Source organism: Moschus berezovskii, chromosome 6 (assembly GCF_049115385.1).
Source record: "Moschus berezovskii isolate FMDL1 chromosome 6, NW_MosBer_1.0, whole genome shotgun sequence".
Taxonomy (NCBI): domain Eukaryota; kingdom Metazoa; phylum Chordata; class Mammalia; order Artiodactyla; family Moschidae; genus Moschus; species Moschus berezovskii.
The window spans coordinates 85,940,358-85,952,860 of record NC_142465.1 but is presented as its reverse complement, the minus strand read 5'-3'; the positions used below and the strand labels follow the sequence as shown (position 1 = coordinate 85,952,860).

At 36.9% G+C, this 12,503-nt stretch overlaps 1 protein-coding gene across 6 annotated transcripts in view; it reads left to right on the top strand.

Annotated features, from left to right (window-relative positions):
- The window catches only part of CCDC91 (coiled-coil domain containing 91), a 415,614-nt gene that overhangs the window by 307,028 nt on the left and 96,083 nt on the right, over positions 1–12,503 (top strand). For all 6 annotated transcript variants that reach the window (XM_055395013.2, XM_055395019.2, XM_088837256.1 and 3 more), the window contains one exon: positions 4,419–4,595. In XM_055395013.2, coding sequence (XP_055250988.1) covers positions 4,419–4,595 — 177 coding nt within the window. The remainder of the gene's footprint in view (positions 1–4,418; positions 4,596–12,503) is intronic.

Sequence of the window (12,503 nt, the reverse complement as noted above, 5' to 3'; positions counted from 1 at the left end):
TCAGAGTACTTAAATTTGTAACAGTCTTTTCCAGTGGCCTGGCTCTTTGCAATTATAGCAGAAACTGGGAAGGTTTTGGTTTCATTTAGGTCTTCATTTGCTGGATTCGAAGATTAGGAAACCTGGTGTTCTTCTTTTCCAGTGACTCATCTAGAGTGTGAGAGAGCTGGTTTGCTAGACTAATTACGTCTGAAGTAGACATAGTTTTCCATTCCATCCTCCTCCTTTTTACTACACGGGAAGAAAGAGGTCCCAATTCAGTCTATTAATAATACAGAATTCAAAGCTGCCTGGGTGGAATCAACATCTGAAGGAAGACCAGAATTTTCTTAAAAGCATTCTGAAGTCGATTATAGGAGTCATAAAAAGGGTCATCCAATTTTTGTGTGCAATCCTGAATTCTGTTTCAATCGACAGGTTTCGCAAAACCCCCAGGAATTGCTCGATGAAGTCATCTAATGATTGCCTGACCTTTCAGGATTTTCCCAGTTAGCGGTTTTCATCCTATGCTGGGCCTGGCCTTAACCAACAAGCATATGAACTAGCTGACATGAGTCAGAGGAACACTGTTGATAAGTTTGAATAACTGTATTAAATTCCTCAGCAAATGTATGAGGATCTTAAGTTTACTTTGAGAAAATATTTTTTTATGACCTGCAGTTCAGGTTTAGTTCAGAGAATATAAGAAATTAAAGGTTTAACTTCGAGATCCTCAGAAGGCCTAGTTTTACAAGAAAAGTTCTGAATATTTCAGAGGAAAATGGGGTGGGAAGAGTTTTAGGAAAAAGGGTAAGTTTGAGAGGAGAATTACTGTGGGGTATAGAGGAGGCATCGCGGGCACAGAAAGGTGGGAGGACGATGCACCGGAGGCAGAGTCTGGCCGAGAAGACCCAAGGGTGGGAAAGGTGCTGCCGGGGAGACCCAGGAGGAAGAGCCTGAGGCCTTCGGAACCCTTTCATCTTTCTTCAGTTGTTTATGTGCCTCAGTTAATCTTAAAATCTTATTTTGCAGAAAGGCTATTTTCAGCTTCAGATAATGGTGAGAAGTCTTAAGATAACCAATCAAAACAGGCACACCACTCTGTTCTGAAAAGTTTTGAACTGTTGTGATCTAATTCAGTTTTAAGGAAATTAGGAATTTCAAAAGTTTCCCATAATGGCCACTGATATTCTGACTTGTCTTTAGTCAGGTCAGTTTTTCTTTTTTTTCAAAAAGGACCATGAGGAGGATTAGAACTATTGTTTTTTAAAGATCAGTTTAGCTGGAGTCCCTGTAGGGGGAGTGACCTCAAAATACTTAGATAAGTGGGATCTCCTTTCTCAGAGGTTTTTCTCTAGATTAAAAGGACAGTTTCAAACAGTTTAACAGCTTACAGCTCAAACAGCTTGCAAGCTGTCACGTCAGTTCTAAGGAGATAGCGTGACCCTGGAAGAGCCAGGCCAAAGGCTGGAAATTACCTTTTCAGTCAATTTCCAGGTAATAGTCCCTTCCAAAGAATTGGCCAAAGGATGAAAAGCAGATACAGTTTCAGTGAACAAGTCACTGTTCCCAAAAGAACGGACTGAAGGCATTTCCAGCCAGCTTCGATGGAAACAGTCTGAACTGAAAATCAGACTGAAGCGCCAAATGCATGCAGAACATGGCCTTTAACAGAAATACAAAACCTTAAAACAGAGTCTGAATAAAACCTGGAGAGCCTCAAACACAAAGAAGGTATGAACTTAGGGTCTAGGAGAAAGGTGTACCTGTAAAACTCCAATCAATGAGAAAGCAGCGAGTGACAGTGGGTACCACATCTGTTCAGTAGCCCCGGAGCCTTTAGGCATCTTCTCTGATCCCTGTGCAGGCCACCAAAATGTTGACCTAAAATAAATAGAATGCCAGATATTTCTCCAGCAATGATGCATCTGTTCAGGATTGTCAGGGAGTTGCAATTCAGGGTCTGCAACCATACTGACCCATGTGCAAGTCCCCATATGGGAAGGGAGGAAGAAGAAAGGGAAGTTGGGAGGGCCATGGTAAACAGAGTCCATGGCATTTCATATGCTGTGTTCTCACTGGGAAAGTAGAGGAGTCTTGCTTCTTCTTGCTGGGCTCTGCCATGTCATAGCATGTTCTATCTTACGGTCTCCTGACACTATTTAATTGAAGTTTCTGTTTACTAAATTTTTTAACACAAATAGAGCACTGAGTGTTGCGTTTGGGATTTATATTTAAATTTAGCAAACAAATGTTAAAAGTCTCCTATGTACAAATCACTATGCTGGGCTAGAAGTTCAAGAATGACTGATTTTGTCTTTTTCTTAAAGAATTTACAATCAGATTAAAAAGCCTTCCTTATGTACTAATAAGGTAAAAAAAATGCATTAAATTATTACAAGTGCATAGATTATGTTTCCATCTCGTAGTAGTTTTTAATAGTAAATTTCTTTTGAACTGAGCCTTGAAGGATGACTAACATTTTGAATAGTGAGTTGGAATTTTATTCTATAGAGAAGTAGAGACACATTGAAATTTCCAAGTATAGGTGGGTCATAATGGTAACTGATATTAATTTGGGGGAAACTGTAGCAAGAAAGGCCAAAGCCTGAGAAGGAATTAACAGAATGTATCTGAAGTCTGGGTAAGAGATAGTGAATGGCAGAAAGAACTCTAGTAGCAGTAGTAACCTGGAAAATAATGAAATAGCCAAATTTTGGAAATAGAAGATGGAATCAACATTTTTGGTATGGATGATATAGGAGATGGGCAAGTTGTGAACTCCCAGAGTATTCCTTCAGATCCAGAGAAAGGAAGAAGTTCCAAGAAATGACAACACTCAGCAGGATGCATAGAAGAAATATGTGCAGCATGCTCTCATGCAAACCAGGAAAAGAGAGGGCTTTACAAAATCAGAGATAATCAACTATGTAGAACACTGCTTGGGGTAATGAAAATAAGGATTAAAATAAAGAACAAAAAATACCATTTGGTATAAAAAAACATGGAAGGCATTGGTGTACACAGTAAGGGAGTGATTCAAAAGAATTGTGAAATAAAGCAGGAGTTAAAAAAATGAAGACTGTCAGCTTTAATGGCTTTTGTCAAACTTGGTTGTGAGCTGAAAACAAGAGAAAAAGTGGTAACTGTCTCAGAAGTAGGAGGCCCATGGACTTTACTATGTACCAAAGTATGGTGATTTTCTTGAGGAAAATTCTTAGGCAGCTGTTTGAGTTGCATCCAAAATGCATCCAAAATGCATTTTTCATGGAATGCCATTTTACTGAATTACTAGGGTTATACAGACTTTAGTATGTGGCAGACACTTTCTCCAAAATAATCAGAATGAGCCCAACACCTTAAAGGAAAAAAAAAAAAAAAACATAGAAACTGACAGTTTTTGTTGCCAATGATAAAATTAGAGATTTAAAACGAAAATTAGAAATTTGGAAGATTTATTCTACTTTTTAATACTTAAAGACTGTTCTAATGAGATGGATGGTGGTATGAACAAATATGACTGTTTTGGTTATAATATTGAGAAATGTGTCAACATCTGAAAGAGATGCATAACTCATTGAATCAATGTTTTCCAAATAAAAAATGTTTAAAAAATCATCTGTAAAGAATTCATTCAGAAGGTAAGAAAAGATTGTAATGTAACAGTACAAGAAGTTCATTGACGTGATTTTATTTTCCTTATTGCAACTTACCTTTAAGAACTATTCCTTGTTAAGTTTTTGTGTGGAATCAGAAAGAATATCCACAGTGATCTCAACTGGATACATTTAGTATGTATAAAATACATTTTATTTTCTACTTCATATCTTTGTGAGGCTGGGTTGTTCTTATATACTTCAGCAAAACAAAAAATGGCAGATTTAATACAGAGCTCATATATGAGAATCTAAGCTTTCTTCTATTAAGTCAGATAGTAAGGAGGTTTGCAGATATTCTTCTAACTTTTTAACTTTGGAAAATTATTTTCATCAAATTCACTATTAATATATATTTAATGTTATTAATTTTAATTAATTAGTTAATATGTCTATCTTCTCCTGGTTTGAATATCTAAGGTGGAAAATCTTAATATGTATAATCCATGTAAACAAAAGCTCTTAGAAGTCCTCTATAATTTTTAAGAGTGTGTAAAGAGGTCCTAAGGCAAAATGGTTTGAAAACTGTTACTTTAAATTAAGGCTTGGTTTCTCTGAAGTTTAGAAATACCATAGGAATAAGTTGGTTATTTGTGTAAAGCCAAATAATTGATTTTATTTTACAGCAGTTATTACATATGAGTAAAAAAAACCAATGTCAGAAATAAACCCAATAAAATCAAAGTTTTGTGATTTTTAGGTTAGCTCCAGTGTGTCTTATTCAAGGAATTACTGTGGTCACTCACTCAGATATTTTTGTTGTGGTCATTATTTGTTTTGAAGCTTGAGAAAGAAGTGGTGAAGGATGCAGTTTTAAAAGCTATAGAAGAAGAAAGAAAACATTTGGAAAATGTCCATGCTGAAGAAAGGGAGTTATGGAAGACTGAGCACGCAAAAGATCAAGAGGAAGTATCTCAGGCAATTCAAAAAGCTATACAAGAGCAGAGAAAAATTAGTCAGGTTAGTAAAATTAGCTCTTTATGAATATTTTCTTTCTTCTAAATTTTCTCAAAATAAAGTAATTTTACTATTATTTTATCTTACTTAAAATCACCTTATTGGGCATAATTATTTTACTTTTGAGTTAATATTTTAACTGAATAATTTTTAATATATCTGTACTTTTCACTTTTTAATGCTGATAATTTTGCCTTTTTACTCTATTTTCAAAGAAGTCAGAATCCAAATTTATGTTTAATCACTATAAATACATTGTTTCCTCTTTGATATGCTGTTGCTGCTGCTACGTCGCTTCAGTCGTGTCCGACTCTGTGACCCCATGGCCTGTAGCCTACCAGGCTCCTCCGTCCATGGGATTTTCCAGGCAAGAGTACTGGAGTGGGGTGCCATTGCCTTCTCCTTTAATATGCTAGTTTTCCTTTTTCACACAAATATGCACATAAAATCAAAGAAATAGTATATATGTGTTGAAAACAGTTTAATTAGATTCATCTATGTCTAATTTGTATAGCTATATACCTGTGGTTGGTAGTAAAAGTAGAACCTCATAACCCCTGTAGTCTCATGAAATATACACATATCAATAAATATGGCCTACATTCAAAATACCTTTTGATTACATTAATGAATAGTTAAAAATTCATTATTTTAATTTTCTAATCCAGAGCATGGCCCTGACTCTGTTCAGTTCTGTGAAGGCCCAAGGAGGCAAGGAAGCTGCAGAAGAAAAGTTGGGAGCTAGCAGAGGTTGGTTCACAAGGTTTAAGGAAAGAAGCCTTTTTCATAACATAAAAGTGCAAGCTGAAGCAGCAAGTGCTGATGTAGAAGCTGAAGTGAGTTATCCAGATCTAGCTCAGATAATTAATGAATGTGACTGCACCAAATAACAGATTTTTAATGTAGATGAAACAGCCTTGTATTGGAAGAAGATATCATCTAGGACTTTCACAGTTATAAAGAATTCAGTGCCTGGCTTCAAAGCTTCAAAGTACAGGTGACTCTCTTATTAGAGGCTAATGCACCTGGTTATGGAGAAGGCAATGGCAAGCCACTCCAGTACTCTTGCCTAGAAAATCCCATGGATGGAGGAGCCTGGTAGGCTGCAGTCCATGGGGTCGCTAAGGGTCGGACACGACTGAGCGACTTCACTTTCACTTTCACACATTGGAGAAGGAAATGGCAACCCACTCCAGTGTTCTTGCCTGGAGAATCCCAGGGACGGGGGAGCCGGGTGGGCTTTCGTCTATGGGGTCACACAGAGTCGGATACGACTGAAGTGACTCAGCAGCAGCAGCACCTGGTTAAGTTGAAGCCAGTGCTCCTTTGGCCTTGAAAGTCCTCAGGCCTTTCAGAATTATTCCCAATTTACTCTGCCTATGCTTCTTATATTGGAGAAGGCAATGGCAAGCCACTCCAGTAGTATTGCCTAGAAACTCCCATGGATGGAGGAGCCTGGTGGGCTGCAGTCCGTGGGGTCACTAAGGGTCGGACACAACTGAGCGACCTCACTTTCACTTTTCACTTTCATACATTGGAGAAGGAAATGGCAACCCGCTCCAGTGTTCTTGCCTGGAGAATCCCAGGGACAGGGGAGCCTGGTGGGCTTCCGTCTATGGGGTCACACAGAGTCGGACACGACTGAAGTGACTTAGCAGCAGCAGCAGCAGCATGCTTCTTATATGGAGAAGGCAATGGCACCCCACTCCAGTACTCTTGCCTGGAAAATCCCATGGATGGAGGAGCCTGGTGGGCTGCAGTCCATGGCGTCGCTAAGAGTCGGACACGACTGAGCGACTTCACTTTCACTTTTCACTTTCATGCATTAGAGAAGAAATGGCAACCCACTCCAGTGTTCTTGCCTGGAGAATCCCAGGGACGGGGGAGCCTGGTTGGCTGCCGTCTATGGGGTCACACAGAGTCAGACACGACCGAAGTGATGCAGCAGCAACAGCATGCTTCTTATAAATGGAACAACTAAGCCGGGATTACAGCACATCTGCTGACAACATGGTTTACTGAGTATTTTCAGTTCTCTGTTTCTACTACTAAAAAAAAAAATTTTTTTTCAAAATTTTACTGCTCTTTGACAGTACACCTGACCACCCAAGAACTCTGATGTACAAAGAGATCAATGGTGTTTTCATGCCTGCTTAACAGAATATCCATTCTGCTGCCTATGGGTCAAGGAGTAATTTCAACTTTCAACTCTTATAATTTGAGAAATAGATTCTGTAAGGCTGAAAAAGAATCAGTATTCTTTTGATGGATCTGAACAAAGTAAATGGAAAACTTCTGGGAAAACGTCACCATTCTAGATGCCATTAAGAACATTCAGATTCATGGAAGGAGGTAAAAATATTGACATGTAGGAGTTTGGAAGAAGTTGATTCCAACCTTCCTGGATAACTTTGAGGTATTCAAGACTTCAGTGGAGGAAGTAACTGCACATTTGGCTAAAGCAGCGGCAAGGGTTTGTGAGGATTGTCTCCAAATTTGTTAGAAGGTCTACTCCAGGTAAAATGTTATCAAACAGTCAGTATTCCATGTTACACAGACTATGAAAGGAGGTCAATCAGTGCAGCAAACCTCATTGTTCTGTTTTTAAGAAAATATTGCAGCCACCCCAACCTTCAGCAGCCACCATCCTGATTAGTCAGAAGTCATCAACCTTGAGGCGAGACCCTCCACCAGCAAAAAGATTCAGACTCTCTGAAAGCTCCAAGAATGTTTAACATTTTTTAGCAATAAAATGCTTTAAACTAAGGCATGTATTACTTTAGACATAATGCTGTTGCACACTTAATAGACTTTAGCAAAGTGTAAACCTAATAACTTTAATATGCTCTGAGAAACCAAAAAATTTTGTGATTTGTTTTATTCCAATATTCATTTTATTGCCGTGATCTGGACCCAAACCCACAATATCGCCAAGATATGCCTGTATTTAAAATACTAGAGAACGCAAAATTAGCTTGAGAGGAAAGAAATCAGTAGTTGATAGGGAAGAGACAGCAGGGGGACATTTGAAGGTGATGAAAATGTTTTAATCATAATTGTAGTGGTGCTTACATTTGATTTGATAGAACCATATCAAATTATATATTTCATACTGATAATTTTACTATATGTAAATAATATTTTAATGAAGCTAATTTTTAAAAACAAATGACTACCAAGAATAAATTATTGGATAGATAGCAACTTCAGATGGTGACTTCATTTATCAGTACTATGGTGAGAAAGGATTCAATTTTATGGAGATAACATCTAATTTGTGCTCTCTAAATTTGAGGTACCCATTCATAACCCAAGAGGAAATATTGAGTAGGCAGTTATAAATATGATCCTGGAGTTCAGGTGGGTTGTCAGGTCTGGAGACCAAAATTTGAGGTTAACACATATATACATGATATTTAAAAGCAAATAAATAAAATCTGAACAAGACTTTATATGACATTCTTTTATGGAACTTGGCCATTTTCTAACTAGAAAGAACTATATCTGCTTTAAATTAACTGTAGAAACAGTCTCACACTCCTGATTACTGTATTTCAGATGAAATTGGGAAGGCATTAAAGTTATTGATGCTTTCTGTATCACACTGTTAGCCAGGGTTGAACAACTACCCCTTCATCTACATTTTCTGGGAAGCTCAGAGCAGCAGCACAATAGCAGCTCCTGCCACCCTCTGCCCAGCTCCTGTCTGGTTTCAGAGGCCACCACTCATTCTGTCTGCTAGTTCTTTGGCACCTGGTTGAGAAATATCAAGCCTGAAGAACTACTGTCCTGGGAACTATAAACTGCTTGAGTACTGACTGAAGGGCCTGGCTTTGTGAAGCCTGGAATGTTTTCATTAATGCCAAGATTTAGGTCACTCCACAGCACTCAGATATATCTTTAATGGAAAGAATTCAGAAAATAAAATTTGTAATTAGCAGCACTTAACATCTTGGCCACTAAGTCTTACTCAAATGTAGAGAGGATAGTGTGTGGCAAAGCAAAAAGCAATCTGGGCTAACTTAAGCAACGTCATTTACCCCTGAGAAATTCAAGGGGAAAAACAGCTTTTGCTTCCTAATTTACTTCTAGATTTTCTCTATATTAATACTAACTTTAACTGAGGAGAGAAATGTTAAACTATGACCAAAAACATGCTACCTAAGTATTGTGGCACATATTTATCCAATTGTACATGAGAGATGATTTGATTTGGCCTTCTTCATAAAGTAAGACCAAGTCACAGTGTTGATTGTAGACTTGCACTTTTTTATTCTGGTATATGAAGGAGAAAGCTTATGACTCTGGCTTATTTGATGTTCATATTAAATTAATTCTGTGTTTCTTAAAAATCTTTGTTAAAGCACATTTGTTATTGATACCAAAGTGGGCAAAAAGAAGAGAGTCATTAATTTTGCTGTTCTAGCAAAGTCCTGTAAAAAGACTCCAGTGCATACAGACACTTAAACTATGTCTGACGTTGGAAGCTCTTCATAATAGTTTATAACCACAGCCACAGTAATTTGGGGTTGTGTTTTCCCCAGAAGCCACAGATATTACAATCAGTGGTTAAATTTTCTTTAAAAAATTTAGCATTGCCACCTGACCCTTCTTTTTAGAAAGGAAATAACGTTTCTATTTTAACTTAGCAGGCCAGATAGTTTCACAACACTGAAATAATTTTTCAGTATTGACTTATTTTGTTTTGATTCATTAGTTTTAAATTTTTTTATGTACTGAATCTTGATAGTAACCTAGTTAGCTATAGGTAAAATCTTAATTAGATTTTTAATTGTCAACAGTATTGTATCTAGAGACAAGTGAACAATAGTACATCAACTTACCTTCTCATCTCTCAAGACTTTTTCCTCCTGTTACATTTCTTATTTTATTCAAATAATGAAATAGTCATCTACCAAGTTAGCCAGTCCAGGAAAGGAACTCCTCCTAAACTTTTCCTCTCTTGTCCCGATTTCACTGCCTTTAAATTATTCAAGTTTTCCCAATTTACTTGTTAAATAATCCTTAAACATGTACACTTCCTTCCTATCTGCTATCATTGTCTTAATTAGGGTTCTTATTGCTTACCTTGACTTCTTATATACATTGCTTTGTTTCCAGTTTTGTCCCTTTACAAATTGGAATAATGTCAATGCCTCCCATAGCCTGTAGAATATACGTGGAATGATCGACAGATCTTTCAGAGCATAAAATATAAATCTTTCAGTGACCTGGTCTCCACACTTCCAGCTCATATTCTGCCACTCTGCTTCACACTTCATGCTTTTCGTACCATTCTACTGGTTCACTTACTAGCCTGTTTATGATGTGTGTTAGGCACTCAGTCGTGTCTGACTCTTTGCGAGCCTGTGGACTGTAGCCCATCAGACTCTTATCTCCATGGAATTCTCCAGACAGGCATACTGGAATGGGCAGCCATTCCCATCTCCAGGATATCAAAACTGTGTCTTCTGCATTGCAGACTGATTTTTACCATCTGAGCCACCAGCAAAGCCCCATTTATGGTACTGGGCCTTTAGTAATACTGTGCCTTCAGCCTAGAATGTCATTGCTCTCCTAATTTTCAAAACCCTCTCTTGTTAATAACTTAGATTTTTTTTTTAAATTCAGTAAATTTCTTTGTCCATTTCTCAGATTAAATCAAGATTCTTTCCTCTTCATTGGCAGTATTTAACTCTATATTGCCTAACCATATTATATTAAAAGGATCTGCTCTGTGTCTTCTTCACTATATTATCAGCAATTTTAAGGTAGGAAGTGAGTCTTGAACAAGCTGCAAGAGATTGTGAAATGGTTCTGGACTCGCACTGTTTTAGGAGAATTGTTAATCTTTCAAAAATGAACTTGATCTCTGATAACATAATTTGACTCTCTTAAGAGTTTTGCTTGCTTTTAAATGGAACATATTACTAAAAGTAGGTTCACCTAAATTAATGCTTTGGCTATTATGATCCCTTTTTAAAAAGTATGCATTAGATTGTCTATTGGGTGCCAAACTGAGATGATTCTTACTACTATTGAAGTTTAATAAAGTACTCAGAAAGAAATCTGGGCAAAAAAAAGGATAATTAATTTCAGCTTCAGGAAAGTGTTTACTTTGAACAACTAGTTTCGATTTGTTGTAAAGGAGCCAACTCATTCTCTGTTGTCCCCTTCTCCTCCCGCCCCCAAAATTACTGCATGAGTAGTAATAGGAATTTTTTAGTCATAGTAAAGCACACACTCTCACTGGTCAGATGGAAACAACACATTCAGTTCCATATACCATGTTTTAAGAGAGACATTTCCAAATCAGAATGGGACTAACTTAACACATTTATTAGTGCTCCCTCAGCATCTATTCCTCTCTTCCCAAAGTGATACTTTTTATTTCTTAGCCATGTGGTTTAGGTGAGATTTAACCTACTTTCTAATCTAGACGTAAGTCCTTATTTACTTAGGCTAATGATTATATTCCATCCCCATGTTAGAAGGTTCTAAGAATTCACACATATTCTGAGTCAAGCCTATAAGACTACATCTGGGACTTGGATCCTCAAGTATGTAAACACTGTCATTCACAGAAGAAAATGAGAAAATCTTTGGAACTGTAGGTGACCATCTTGGGACCATATCTGTAGAACTTTTTGTACAAATGGAGCCAACACCAAAGGCAGAGCTAGGGAGAGAGATCCCCATCACATTGCTGGAACCTGTATTTCTTTTATGTTTTTCTGTGTGAGACTGTGAATTATTTTTAGACAGTTTGTGCTGAATTTTCTGTTACCTGTGGTTGAAATAATGTGCTAAGTAGCAAATGGAGTTAGATTTGAGTCCTAGCTTGTGACTTGTGTTACCTTGACCAATTTTTAAAAATGTATGAGGCCCCATTTCCTCCAATCCCACTGTAAAGTGGGATTAATAATACCGGCTTTGTAGAGTTGCTATGAGACCTTTAGAAACATGTTTTTCAAAAAGAATAAAAACATAGATTGATTGTCAAATAAAAACATTGATAGATTATAAAACAGCTTCAGACACTTTAAAATATCATGTGATATTGTGGTCAAGTCAATGACAGAGCAGGAAACTTTGCCATATAGTTTTGAAGAAATTGGAGCACGTAGCCCAGAGAAGAGGAGAATAAAGATATGAGAACATTGTTCACATATTTGAAGGGCTGCAGTGAAGGGGTATTGTTGTTTATTTATTTGAAGAAGGACAGATTAGAAGAAATAGGTGACCAATTTTAAATTGCCCAGTATGATAAAAAAATCATTAGATTACAGGTTAAATAGCAACAGGTGTATAATTTTTATACAGGACTCTGAAGAAAGGATTAAGTAGAAGACCAAAGAATGTATATATATTGAGAATATCATTTCTACTGTCCTTTTTTTGTTCTAGAATCTCTCTTTTCCTGTGTCAGTAGGAATTACCAACCCTGATTTGTACCCAGTTACTAACGTGCCCCAAATCTACCATTGTGTTAACATAATCATTGGAAATTCTTCCAGAAATAATTACTGTAAAATCTCTTTAAAATATGTTTGAAATTTTTACATTGCCACTTTTAAAACATAATTAAGTAGTTTTACTGCTTTAAATCTCAGGGTATACCTGCCTCTCAAAATGGTTCTGAAGATTAAGTGAAAAATGCACATTAGTTTTCTTATTTTAAATACCAAATATCATTGCTTTTTTAGTTTTTGATACTGTTTACAGTATATTTTGCTTAACTCCGCTCTTCACACAAACCTCTATTAGGTCAACAAATCTTTTAGTACTGTTGATAAGTTTATAGCCCAGTATAAATTCACTTAGCTTACTTAGCTTGTTGCCTGAAACATAGATTTGTTGTAACTGAGATGACCACTGCTGTTGTTGATGCTGTTTATTTTACCATTATTA